At 34.3% G+C, this 15,103-nt stretch overlaps 1 protein-coding gene across 15 annotated transcripts in view; it reads right to left on the bottom strand.

The window, feature by feature from the left end:
• The window catches only part of LOC128865064 (muscle-specific protein 300 kDa), a 286,723-nt gene that overhangs the window by 133,436 nt on the left and 138,184 nt on the right, over positions 1-15,103 (bottom strand). For all 15 annotated transcript variants that reach the window (XM_054104992.1, XM_054104990.1, XM_054104996.1 and 12 more), the window contains one exon: positions 10,755-13,537. In XM_054104992.1, the coding sequence (XP_053960967.1) occupies positions 10,755-13,537 (2,783 nt within the window). The remainder of the gene's footprint in view (positions 1-10,754; positions 13,538-15,103) is intronic.

The raw sequence follows: 15,103 nt of genomic DNA, 5'->3' as shown, positions 1-15,103 counted from the left end.
ATTAAATTTCTTTTATTATTTTCATTTAATATAATTAAAATTATCAACAAACAATTCAAATTTATATAAATGCTCACACATACATGTGTTTGCAGTTACATTTTTTCGTATTTTATTATTTCATTTTATTGTCAATTCTATTTTTGCTAAATGTAAAATTTTCTTGATTATTAATTTTTCATTAATTATGTGCGCATGAACGAGTGCAAGCATTAATTATTTATTTTTTCCATATTTTAGCAATTTACTTTTTTCAAAATTCAAATTTATTTTTTATCGTTTAATATTTTTCATTTTTAATTGTGCTTATGCATGTTGCGATGTAAACTTACGTACGTATATATTTGTATATTCGAATGTATGCGTACACATTTGATTATTTAATTTAATTAAAAAAAAAAATGTATTTAATTTAAAAATTTAAAAAATTTGTCTAATTTTTATTTCAATTATTTAAATGTTTGTTTTTTTTAATTTTGTATTTTATTTTAAATTTTCGTACTCTCTTACTCATGCATAAGGAGTTATGTAGCTGTTTAAACTGATACACATATTTCTATGCGCATACATTTGTTCCATATTTCATTACTTTATTTTACTCTAAATTTAATTTCATTATTTTTAATTTACTTTTGTAATTTGTACTCTTCCGATTCATTTGATGCACAAATATATCTATTTAATAGACGCATATGCATGTATAAATCATTTTATTCATTTTTCATGATTTTGTTATTTTATTTTATTTTTCATGAAAATTTGTTTAACATTTCTTTTTAATTTTTAGCTTCCCCACTCATTATATGGATAGCTAAGTAACTATGTGAATATATTTAGTGTGCACGTACATACAACAATTCAAACAATTTTATTACTTATACTTTATTTAATTTTTTTGGCCCGACACGTTGGCACTTGAATCCACTATTCCCAAGGCAGTGGCAACAAAAAAGGGCAACGCATTGATGTGTGGGTACAAACTGTTCGGCTGATGTCGGCATTGTGCGTGCCACGCAAATTACACAATGAACACATTTTTGCCGAAGGATTTTCGCATATTCGTAGGCGAAAAAAACATTTTTTTTTTTTGACAAGCTGGGAAATCTACAATCTGTGCGGATATTCGGAACGAATTTCCTACTAAAATACACCGGAAGTACTACTCACAATGACAGTGGCGACTCACCTTACTCGTATGCGAAATTCAAAATTAAAAGCACGAAAAATGCTTTGAAGACAGTAATTGATTTTTCTACTCGATTTTTCGGAAGTACATAAATCTTGAACACGTTGTCACTTCTTTTCACAATTGAATTGCACAATAATAATGTTGGAAAAATCCCTTTGCACTTTTATTCACTGTTGTATTTGTCGTTGCTGTATGTTTCATTTAAAACTTGTACACATAAAATATGTGCGTACGGGTGTGTTTGTTTGTATGTATATTTCTGATGGTCAGAATGGCGACAGCGTTTCAAGCTGGCGACGTGTGTCCACAAATGTTTTCTTTTTTGTTTTTTGCTACAAATTAATGTTTACAAGTATATCACTTTAATTTTGTATAAGTTTGCAGCTTTTTTCTCGTTTAAACTTAAACTTGCTTTAATTTTGGCTAGACTTGAATTTTTCACCTCGTCACCAAAGTGTGTTCTTTTATTTTATATTTTCGCTTTTGCCCTTTTTATTTGTTGTTGCTTTGTGATGACGACACAGAAGTTACACTTTGATCATTTAGGAATTTTAAATTCACACTCGTTACCGACGACGTCTCAACTGGAAATGATTTCATGCGCCGCTCAAAAAATCGCTAAAACTTGAAGCGCCGCCGATATGGATGTATTATGTGGTATGAACTCGTAATGTGGGCAAGTATGTGTGTATGTACGTCGGTATGTTTGCGTGTTTGCAAACGAGCGAGCAGCACCACGGTTGCCACTGTTGGCAGTTTTCAACCAAACTTGGATGGTTTCTTCTTATTTTTTTTTAATTAGTTATTTGGTTTGATTTGGTTGTTTTTTACTAAAAAATTATCTCTTTTCCCTTTAAAAAAAGTATGCGATAGTAAGAATGATCATCAAATCTATTAAAATAAACTTTTAATTTAGTCGCACTGGACGGTATTGCTATAGGAAGAGAATAATAATTTATACATTTCGAAGTTTCTTTGCCAACTGTGTTGCCTTGGCAAAGACAAGACTGCGTCTTTCAACGAGATCAAATAGATTCGAATGAAATCGAGAATGCTCCTGTTTCAGACATTTTGAAATTTGAAGGGATACTAAAAGAATTTGGTTATCAGCCAATTTCCAACCAGAGACAGGGAACATCTAGGTTAAATTCAATCGGATGTAATATACTTAATATACCTAATAGTGCTAGTGCCAGTCAAAAGAAGAAGTATTAACTGCTTTTGAAAGATGTACTGGGACACAAAAGATCTCTTAGGGCCTAAGAGTCCGTCATTCGGCACACTAAATTACTTAATTATTAACAATGTGGTTGAACATACACATATTTTGGTTAATTTTACAAGTTGTTACATATGTATATGTACGTATGTATGAAATATGAATTATTATTACTGTACCCATACCTTTTGGTTTTCGTAACTGTATTTTTTTTCTTTTTTGTAATAAAAAAGAATAAAAATCATTTTTTTCTTATTTTGGTTGCTTTTTCTTAGATTTTGGTTGGCTATTTTTTTGTTTGCAAGTGGCAACCGTGAGCAGAACAGAAATACTTTACACTAATACATCCATATTATACGAATGTGTCTAAGGGGGGATGTGTGTGTACGAAAAAACGTCAAATAGACATAATAAAAGGTAGTAATAAAAGCCGGCGGGCTAGGCGGCAAACGTGAGGTGTTGCATTCATACATACAAACTTACATGTATGCGTACATACAGAGCACAGAGAGTAAATGTACTCGTATAAGCCGCAACGAGACGCTGAGACCAGCAGGTAAGACAGTGCTGTCGCCGTAACTCCGAATGGAGTTTTTCACTACGATTTAGACGTACGTCCCTCTTTATTCCACTACATCACCACTCTTTTCAAAGGAGTTTAAATTAGAAGCAAGGTCGGTTAAGAACTTAAATCTTGAATTAGAATAAAACAATGTTGTAAAGCATCCTACATAATTCGATGTATGTAAATTGATATTACCCCACATTAATTTTGAGTATTCATTTCATTAGTTTAAAAAACTGTGAATCCGTATTCTTTTAAACGACAAATTGCAGTCAGTGTTGTAGTAAAAACATATTTCTAAAACTATTGATTACTCTCTTGGGATAAAAAACCTCAAAAACAACAAGACATTATTCGAAAAACTAGAAAAAATTAAGTTAAGTCATTTTCGAAAAATATATTATTGAATTTCAAATCATTTTCTAAAATTCTTATGCGACATAAATTTTTGAGAATCAATAGATGTCTAAATAAAGTTCCCGAAAAAAGATGACTGAGATGTTTGATAAGCACACTTCAAACAACCCCGATATACAATGAAACTATTAAGTATCAACAAAACGTGAAAGTCACAAATTCGCAGTCAACTGCGACAAAAACACCGATCAATGAAATCTTAATTTTGTTATTCATAACAAACTGAAGGCTAATTATGGCAAGGAATAGAAAAAATATATATAAAGTTTCTTGAAAAACACTTCAGGTGAAACTACGAATATACTCAGGCTTGAAAAAATGTGTCGAAGCATTACTATACCACTAATAGTATTAGGCCGGAAAACAGCTTAATAAAAAATGCAATTGGAAATAGTTTACCGTCAATTCCCTGATATTTAAAAATTATTGTATTGTCAAAGCTTGAAAGATTGGCGCCCACCAAGAACTTATATTGTTCTAGTGGTATAATCGTTTTAGTGAAGTATGAAGCCTTTGTTCCAATTACTTAGATTTCAATGAAACTCTGTTCATTAAAGTTCACCCTATTCATAAAAGTTACAGAAACGAGGGGCTAAAAAATATAAATGATTTGGTGGTGATATTTTTATAAATTCACTTAAAAACTTTTTCTCTTAAATAACAGTCAATGCAAGTATATTATAAACAAATCATGATTCGATTTATGGATGACACTCACATGGACAGAAGTTGAACTGGTCATACCGAAACTACTTTGATTACGAACATGGTTATAAAATGGCCTATAGATGAACGAGCACTAATATCTTATGGCAGTGCCACTTTATTTTAAAATGAATTATAATAAATTCGATTTTTTGATCTGACTTCTGAATTTTGGATGCTGGATTTGTTTACGTTACTAATACACGGAAAAACATTTTTTGTTATCAAAGTTTGCATTTGCCCAAACCAAGGCAATTTTTCGAATTCTTAGCAAAAATTACAACTTTTTTTATTTTATTATAATATTTTTATATTTTATTATAAATTATAATAACAAAAGTTTTTGCAGAACATCGCAGTTTTTTTCATACAAGATTAATGATTAGCAATATCATACAAATGTAAAATAATAAACAATTTCAAAGTATTCAAAAGTGAATATTCTTAGCGAATTCCTTACTTTGTATGAATTTTCTCGCATTAAACACCTTATCTTCAAAAAACAGGCAAAAGCAAACTTTAGTAAGGGTAATAATGAATAATTTAGTGACTTTCGATGCCTAGACTCTCGGAAGCGGATGGTTTTAAATATTTTTACATTTCCTGAGACTTCAATACACTTTCCTTTGTCCCACTCCGAAATACTCCCTTCTTTTGGGAACTTTCAGTCCGTTCAAAAAACTTGAAACGACAGCACTGCTGCATAAATAAAAACAAAAGCAACCATATTTGCATGCACACATACGAACAACCACGTATGTTTATAAAATGAACGAAGCCAAAAGCCGGCACTCAGACAAGATGAAAGAGTACTCGTACATGTGGAAAAATTAACATAAAAAAATAACAAATTTTGCAATAAAAACCACGTTGTTGAGGCACGGCTAAATAACGCAGCCTACGTAGTCGGTTGAATTAGTTGACGAAAAATGACTCGAAATATGCGTACAAGTTTAGGAGAATAGAGAAGGAATGTAAAAAAACAATTAAAAAGACAAAATTGAATCCAAAAACATACATCTACATATATAGACACTATTATACTTAAAATTCTTAAACAAATACATTTTTAAACGAATTTAAAATTATCGCAGCCTGTAGGAAAATTAATAACATAGTTAATATCCACCTATGTATCAACACATCACGCTGTATGAGATATGGCTACTAAATAATAAGATTGACGCCACTTTAAAGTGTTAACAGAACCAAGGCACTTAGCAGATTTAGTGGGACGAATGTTGGCTGTCACAATTAAAAATCACTACAGTATGTGAAATTGCACAGGACGAAAAATTTCGTTCGATAGCAAGTACTATTTTTAATTTTTCCGCTGTCGCCAATAGGCAAAATCAGCTGACAGTGAAAAATGTTAACAATACTTCTACGCAAACGTTGCCCTACTTGCAGAAACACCTTGCACAATATAAAAATGATATTTAAAACTTTAATAATTTGAATTAATGGAGAAATTCGGGAATTCGTCTTTGCGCTATTGATGGGTATTTCGTTCTGGTTCTTTTTTACTGGGTGAAATGTTTCGACGAATATGACCCGATGACAGCGCTTCGTCCAATGAAGTTCGCTCAGCGTTAGAAAATGTAGGCATGCGCCAAATGCCAAAGAATCCAACGACGCCAGCTGTTCAGTGAGAAGTCTTCTCTCTTTGTGGCCTTGCATGTAATAGCAGAGCAAGGAGTAGGAGTTGTGAAATTTCAAAGGAATTTCGAAGCTTGTTGAATTGAATTTAAACTTATAATTTATTGCGAGAAGTGTAGGCCAATCAGTATTTGTCGCGTTCAGTTTTTGAGTTGTTTAGGTGCTTCTAAGAAGGCGGTTCGCCTTGCAATGTCAAAATAAAAATATTGAAAAAAATTGGTAAACTGGTTCGATGTGGTAGCATCACTGGGTTCCCAAAGTTAAATTTTATACCATCTCCGTAAAGGGACAAGGAAGAAATTACATGAATTGTGAAAGAACCTGTCATAGATTCTAAACCAAGACAAAGTACCAGCGCATTTCGCATTCTCTCTCATGACTTTACAGCATCGTAGCCTAAGACCAAGCATCTTATCCGCCGGATCACGCGCCGCCTACCTTCGGGGCCACCAAAAGTGGTACGCTTTATGAGGAAACTGACAGAGGAAGACTTGTGGCAGTGTTTTGAGTAATGAAATATTCACATTGATTGTATGGATAGGGAAAGGGAAAGGGATAGTTCAAGGTGATAATAGTAAGTTAATTCATATGAGATCAAAACACAATGTTTTACTGGAGTAGTCTCATTATTGAGTAGCCGCACCTCGTTTAAGAAACTTTTCGTATATGTAAAAGTATGCCCCACTAGCTATTCGAGAGTTCTTAGCGGTCTATAAAACCGCATATCCAGCCCCCTCCAATCACGGTTAAGATGGATGCCACTTTACTCAGCATCTGTGTGCATAGTGTCTGCCTCATTTGGTCGTTTTAATTCATTGTATTATATTATGTGAGTTTGGTTCTCTTCTTAGTTCGAACTTAGTTTGGCAAAGCAAACCACTACATTAGTATTACTCTTTGTGCCAAGTTACATGGTAGTACCTGAAATTGAGATGAAAAATCTGACCAATTGACTAGAGTGTCGTTCAAGTGTCAATCTTTCCATGTCTCGCAGCCTGTTTTAGCACGAATATTTTCTATCAACTAATCATCGCCAGAATATGGGGCGACTGGGAGCCATTAACGGGCTAAACTTATGGCGCTTCTCAAGCAATCTCAATGAACAAAGGCGAACAACCTGTGGAATTGTTAAATAGAACCGGCATAAATGCCAACCCCATTCGACAAGGCCCCCTTGAGGAAAACCAGATTGCAACTTCATGCGCCTAATGATTTCACCAGTGTTCTTTTATTTGGCTAAGATTTTTTTAGTTTATAGACCGAAACTAATGTAAATTTCAATTGGTATGGAGCTACGGCTAAGAGAAAAACGGTTTACAGCGGGCTTGGAGCACCAAAAAATGTCTGCTACTTGACAAGTAATGCTATTAAGAGACACATAGGACTGAAAGGCCCTGCAATTGTGGGGTAACAAAAATACTTACTCTATGGATCAAAACATGAACTGCAGGAAAATTAAGGAAAATTAAAACTATGAAAGATATAATGTGCGCGTACATATAGGTAAGAGAAAAGCGGTAGAAACTGAAAAATTAAGAAAATATGGAAAACCGTTAAAACTTCACAAATGGTAAAAGTTATTAAGCGGGCTTAAGTTATTGTCCGAAAAGAAGATTAATTGTCTATGACCGGAGAAGAGCCTTAATTCTTACAGTAACTTTTTCCAATTACTATAAAATAATATGTGGAAACAATTTAATGCGCTCTCATACACATACATATACTCTATATATTTATATGTATGGAGATGTCTATGAAAGTAGGCACCAAAGAATCAGTAAAAGCCTCCAATTTAAGCCGACATATAAATATACTAACATGTGCACTCTCCCCAACACAAACACATGCACTAGCAAACATGTATACGCACGAACGCACACACTCACACACAATAAGCCAATAAAAGCCGGTGTTTTTACAAAACGAAATGTGGCAAAGTTGAAGAGAAACTCTTGTACGAGTATGCAACTGTATGCAAGCAAATGAAAAATTAAAACAAAAACAAAGAAGAAAATATTAAAGCGCACAAGCGAAACCAAAAAAGATGTGCAGGGAAACAGCTGACGCATCGAGAAAACGTAAAGCCACCATGCGCTAATGTGCCTCAAATGGCCAAGACGGCTAACACTTTTCCATAAATTCCAGCATACTTCAGAAGGAGCGAGCCAGAGAGAGAGAGAGAAAAGTGAAGAGAGATGGGGAGTGATGCAAATGTAAGGTGTGCAATTTTGTGGGAGAGTAAAAAATTATATTACATGCATACATACGTGAGCGTATATACTCGTACATCCACTCAAATAAAATCTCTGGCCAATTTCCTTCCTACGCAATCCAGCCTAACCCTGCATGGTAATACTCAGTCATAGAAAAGCTCAATTAAACAACAATTTAACTTCACATATTCCTTCTCACACGAGAATAATATGCCTTTGAAGCAGCTCAACTCCACCTATTCGCGATTGTTGGCTCGACGTTTTATGATGGTGACGGTGATATTGATGATGATGTCATTTAGCTGCCGCCATACAACAGTCGATAATACTATCTCGAACACATTTTCACATATTTCACTTTTTTTTATTGTAAGCTTTGACCACATGTTTCTTGTAGCTAACTCTTTACTCAAAGTAAGCTGAGAGTTGCTGCCTTGTTTTTTGGCTTTTGCTCATCTGAGTATTGCGCTGCAGCAGCTGTATTTAAAGTCCATTTGTGCTCTCTGAATACTTCTGTTTTTGCAGTTGGCTAATTTCGCTCACTTGCAATCTGCCATTTTCTTGACCTGTCCACATGGGTGTGGTGCGTGCTACACGTAGCAAGAGACTTAAAAGGCAAACGCATCAAACCGCACCGAACAACTTTCTTAACAACTTTTGCCGGCCGGCAGCAAATTAAAACAAAAAAATCACAAGCCAGGAGTAATTGAAAGCGGAATGTGAAGACCAGACATGAATGTGGGATATTTCTGGCTACATATAAACAGTGGCCCATAGTCGCTTTGGTTATAAATAAAAATACATAAGTAGCCTCCAAAAAACAAAAATTAAAAAATAAAGAACTAAATACAAAAAAATGAAATAAAATAAAATTTAATTACAAATTAACATAAAATAAAATATCGTTGAATAAAATTTCATTAAATAAAACTAAATAAAATAAAGTAAAATAATATGAAATTAATGTATATTAAGGACAAATAGAATCAAAAAGAATAAGAAATTAATTAAACAAAATATCATATAATTAAATGAAACATAAAAAATAAAATACAAAATTGAAAAAAAAATTAAATAAACAATAAAATTAAATAAGACAAGCTAAAATTAAATAAAAAATCAAAATACAAAATAAAATTAAATAAAACAAACTAAAATGAAATTAAAAAAAATGAAATTAAATAAAAAGGTTAAAATGAAATAATATAAAAAAATTAATAAAACAAAAATTAAACTAATTTAAAAAAAGAAACATAAAATAAAATATAATAAAGTCTTTACATTAAAATAAAAAACAAAATATTGTTAAACTAAACATAAATCAAAAAATTATATTAAAAGTAATAAAATAAGTTAAATTAAATTTTTGAATTTAAATTTTAAATAAATGAAATAAAATAAAAAATTATATACTGTAAAAAATAAAATGAAATAAAATAAAACTAAGAAAATTAAATAAAATTAAATAAAACATTCATATAACAAAACTAAATAAAATACAGCAAAATAATTATATTAAAAATAATAAAATAATAAATTTTAATTTTAGAATTTGAATATTAAAATGAAATTAAATTTAATAAAGTAAAATAAAACAAAATAAGAGAAAATAGAATGAAATAAAATATGTAATACAAAATTAAGAGAAATATAATAAAATAATAAAAATAAAGTAAAAACCAGATCAACTGATACTAAAAAAAGTAAAATAATTAAATAAAAAATAATTAAATAAAATAAAATTACATTGAATTAAGTTAAAAATTAACACCAATAACATTAAATAAAGTTTCATTAAATAAAACTAAATAAAGTAAAAAAATATACAATTAATTAAAATTAGGGCAACTAGAATAAAAATGAATAAAAAATGAAGGAAATAAAATGTAATATAATGAAATATAAAAAACTAAATTGAATTAAAAAATTTAAAAAATTAGATTAAAAATAATAGTAAAACAAAATGAAATTAAAGTAAAAAAAGGAAATAAAATAAAATCAAATAAAATATTTACATTAAATTTAAAATATTCATTAAATTAAATATAAAAAAAATGTATTAAATAAAATGATATATAATCAAAAAAATTACGTTAAATTGCAGAATTTAAATTTTAAAACCAAGTAAAATGAGATAAAATAAAATAAAAATATAACAATAGAATAACATAAAATAAAATCATAAAATTAAATTTATTAATTAAATCATTCTGGTGCTCATTGAAGGATTCATTAAAAAAATTAAATTTAAAGAAATTAAAAAAAAATTAATAAATAAATTTAGAACAGAGCAATGGCCAGGATTGGAGGGCTCGGGCATATTAACTATTTAGTCAACAGTTCAACAGGAATAGTCTTTAATTCCCTATAGCATTCGTCAGATAGGTGCAATCATTTGCCACTTATCAGAAGCAGATTCACAATTCTTCCTTACTACTGCACAGAAATGAAAAATTTTCAAAAAATCTTATTTTTAGAAAAATGTATTTCCAAGCTAATACGTTCATAATCCTTAATTAAACTTCATTCGAGAGTTTTGCTGATTTTGCCAAGTAACTATAACTACTAACTTAGAATATGTAACTATCATACTACTATGTGACTAAGTTGGTAAGTAAGGCGAGAGCTCATATTTGAGTCAGAATCTCAAATATTGCATATATTGAATTAAAAATAATTAAATTAAAAATAAAAATAATTACATAATTAAGAATAATTGAATTGAAATAAAAAATAAAAATAGTTGCATAATTAAAAATAATTACATTAAAATCTTTTTCAACTCACCTGCACATTGCCGATGGCATGCGTCAACTTCTGTATGTTGAAATGCAGGCCGGCCAAATTCTGCACCGGTTCATCGCTGAACTTGCTACGCTCGATGGTCGCTTTAACGCGCTCCACCGACTGTTGGTATTCGCGCCAACGCTCGACTTCCTTCTCTAATTCACCTTGTTGCGATTTCGCCGTTGCAAAGGTATTTGCTAATTTTGTTTGATATTGCGCCAATTCTCTGGATAATTCCGACTGTTCAAAGTTGTTCAACGATGGCCAGATTTTATCGGCTGCCTCTTGGATTTGTTTATGTACCAAATTCTTGATGGGTGTCTCATTGCCGAAGAAGATTTTGTGCTCTTCCAAGTCTTGTACAAGATTTTCATAGTCGATTCCATGTTGGCTATTTTGGAGACGTGTCTCTGCTTCATGCACCCAATCATTGAACTTGGCCACCAATTTCATGTATTCAAGGCGCGAGTCGCGGTTATTAATCAAGTATTTCTCGCGATCTTCAAGCTCTTGTGGCAATGAGGAGACCAATGAACGACCCTCGGAAAGCATTTCGACCAATGAACTGGGCATGCCTACCTCAGTTTTGACGCTATCATTGATTTTGTTGAATTTATTCAAATATTCTTGGATTTCATTGCACAACTTTTGATGCTTTTGTATTTCATGTTCCACAGATTCGGGATCGCGATCCAATAGTGGACGCGACTTGGCGGAAGCTTCATTGTTATGCAACCAATCAAGAATTTCAGAGAGTTCGGCAGCCATTTTGCGATGGTGTTCGAGTTGCACTTGATGCTTTTGGCGTTGTGACTCGACAGCCTTGCGCAAATTCTGCAATTGATTCTTCAGCGATTGTAATTGCTCAGTGATGCTATTTTTGTCGGCAGCTGTTCCTTCAGATGCAATCTTCTGTCCTTTGTCGGTAGCGGATGCGAGAAGACCCTCGCATTCTTGAATCTTAACAATCACACCATCGTATTTATTGATTTTGTCCTCCAAGCTGTCAGGCGAGTTCTCAATGTCGATTATAACATCAGTGTACTTCATGATGAAAGCGATAATCTCATTGATCAGCGCAATAAACTGCTCACGAAGTAACAACAATTGACGCAAATGAGCCAACTGATCTTCAATCAGTTTGATCATATCATCCTGTTGCTGTAATATGCTCTGCAACTCAGGCAAATCATCCATTTGTATGTCGCCCATCTTGTTCTTGCTGTCCTTAAGTTCCTTGAGAATGTCCTCATATGCGCCCAGCAAGTCTTGAACGTCTTCGATCTTTGAGCCGATAGGTTTGTTTAAATCGCGCAAACGTTGTTGTATAGTACTGAGGAATTGCATGCAGTCGGCTAATTTGCCCTTAGCATCCTTGTATTTCTTGATATGATCCGCAAGTGTATTGACGCGATCCTTGATATTCTGCGTTACTTTGCCGTAACGGTCTTTCAAGTTTTTGATGTCGTCATTAAGTTTCAATTTATCAGGATTGCTTAGTGTGGGCAATATACCCTTGCCTTGCTCAGCAACATTGTTCATCAAGTCGGCCTTGCCTTCAGCGTCTGCCAGCAATTTTTTGTAGTGCGCCATTTGCTCCTCCAAAACTGGCACGCTGGTGGTGCGTAATTCACCAGCGGTAGCGGTCTCAATCTCATTCAACCAATCACCCATATTTTTCATAGTATCCTCGAATGCTTTGCGTCCCTGCAAAAGATCACCCAACGCCTTAGCACGCTTGCTGCTCTCTTCCTTCAACGTTTGATAATCGCCTGCTATTTCATCAAGTATTTTTTGCAAAGCTGCTCTATCTGCCTCCGGGCAGTCCTTCATTATATTTGCCGCTTGGCGTTGTACATCACTCAATACTGAATCGTTGAATTGTTTGGCTTCATCATCGTACTTCTTGTTCTCCTGTAATTTCTTCTCAATTTCGGACGATGGCAGTGGATGATACACAGGCAATTTGCGCACTTCGGCAATCTTCGATTTCAACCAAGCGCGCGCCTTTTCCAAATCAACCTCGAGCGCTTTGCGTGCTTTGGATGCGTCCAATGCACGATCCAATTCGCTTTTCAGCACTTCTAAAAGATTCTTTTGCTCTGAGTTCAATTGGCGTAGAGCAGATTCAAGTTGTGCGTACTCAACAGGTTCAAGTTCAGGTTTCATATTGGCAATTCGTTTCTCCAAAGCATCGGCCTGTGACTTCTTTGCCTCAGCCTCCTTCATAATACCCTTGATGGCTTGTTGACGTGCTTCAGCAGCTTTTGGTTCATAGCCCATAACAGTGGGTGTTTGTAGCTCTTGTATCTTATCCTTGACCCAGTTGTGCAGTTGATCAATTTCGCCTCTAGCACCATCAACACCCTTATTGGTGACATCCAAGAGTTGTGCCTTACGATCGATACGCTTACCAAGATCAGCGTAACGACGGTCCAACGATTTCATTTGCTCTTCTACTTGCTGGCCATCCAAGTTGCTAATAATCTCAGCAACCTGTGCCGCCTTGCCCTTCAGTTCTTGTATTTTGGTGGGACCCTGTTCCTCAAATTCCTTTTTGATTTCATTGATGGCAGCCACCTTCTGACCACAATTCAAACCAGAACCCTTATCCAATACATCCATGCGTTTGATTAGCGAGTCGAACCAGTTTTGAACATCTTGCACACCTTGTCGGTAGCTGTCGATATCATTTTGGCCAGCTTGTTTCTTGGCGATAGCGTCCATCAGCTCGGATTCGAGTTTGTCGAGATTATCGTCGAGATCGGTGTCTTCGTCAGCCACTGAAAGTAAGGGGGAAATGGGAATGTTTAAACAAGGAACTTAACAAGGGAATGTGAAAAAGTCAGAATGACAGGTGAAGTTAGATGTTTGTTGCCTACAGAAGACGTATCTGCACCTGGTGGCCAAAACCAGTGTCCTATTAGTCCGTAAGAAGCCAGGTCTTTCGTGTTTGAGATCATTAGTAAGTTCAAAGCTCTTCCATTCAAGTTAAGTGAAGCAGAACTTTTCTAACGATAGAGAGACGAAAACCGATGTAAACTCAAATTTCAAAGAATAACTGAAGCACAAACGATGGCCTGAGTCTATTGTCTATTGTCTATTTATTTGAGCCGTTATGGTTGTATTCATGGTCTCTCCATTCGCAAACTGGGTTTTATGGGTTGTGCTAAGGCTATCTTTCTAAACAGGCTGGATTGGAAGAAGAGGAGAATCTATACGAACATAGGTACCTCTGTTTTCACCGAAGAATCCAAGATGAAATCTTGGAGCGGGAGTTTTCTCTAAATCAGCCAACATTTCAGTTTACTTTAAACTGCCGAAAATTAGTAGTTTTTTCAAGCAAAGGTCTTCGCGATCCTGCAATCATTCAAAATGCTTAGGGATCGCAATTGGGAGGGAGACATAAAAATATTTTCCGTTAGTCAAGCTGCGATCAAGGCCCTGTCGTCGTCATATTGTATCGCTCTTCTAGTCAACTCTTACAAGGAGATCAAATGTATCAAACGTGCAGGAAACATTTATCTTATCTGAGTTCCAGGGCATAGGACTTAGAAAGAAATGAAATTACCGATTATCTTGCCCGGAAGTGGTCGAAAGACCCGTTTCAGTTGTCCCCACCTCAGACACCGGTACCCTCTTGACCATTATTAAAGGGAAACTGCACAATTTCTTTCTTAAAAAGCGCAAGACAGATGGAGTTGTATCCTATCGTGTGCTATCTCAAAAACAAGAACCAAGAGGTCGAAGTGCAAACCTCATAAAGAATCAAATCTAATCTCAAAACCACTTTGGCCTCAGTACGACAGAAGCAGGACGCTTGAAGTGCAGAGGATTTCCCGCTATTCAATTTACAAACTCAGAGCTGCGTTCACCGGTCACTGGGTGATCGGAACTCATGCGGATAAGCTTGGACTTATGTTCGCCCCCATTGCTGTGGCGGTGGGGATCCTGCAGAGAAAGACTCTTGAACACTTTCTTTGCAAATGCCCGGGCTTGGCGGCTAGGCACTTGAGTTTCCGTGCCTGAGGCAGTTCTCCAGCCTAGATCCCTTTACTCCCTTCCACCACTGCACTGGATGGCTGTAGATGGTTTTTCTTCCTGTATGTTTTGTAATTTTTTAGGTAGCGGTCTACATTATGGGTCGTTTATTATACCGTTTCTTCAGCCAACAATTTCTGTTTTTTTTTCATTTTGCTCGTCATATTGCAGTAAATAATACACAGCAGCGGCAATTTTAACCTTCTCAACAGTCTTAAGTTTTTAGTTTAAGTGCAACCCAAAAAAATTTTAGCTTCATTTGGACCCAGGGATATAGCAAACTAACTCTAGAGGAGAGGTACCAATGG

This window comes from Anastrepha ludens, chromosome 5, assembly GCF_028408465.1.
Source record: "Anastrepha ludens isolate Willacy chromosome 5, idAnaLude1.1, whole genome shotgun sequence".
NCBI lineage: Eukaryota > Metazoa > Arthropoda > Insecta > Diptera > Tephritidae > Anastrepha > Anastrepha ludens.
This window is presented reverse-complemented; position numbering and strand designations above follow the sequence as displayed.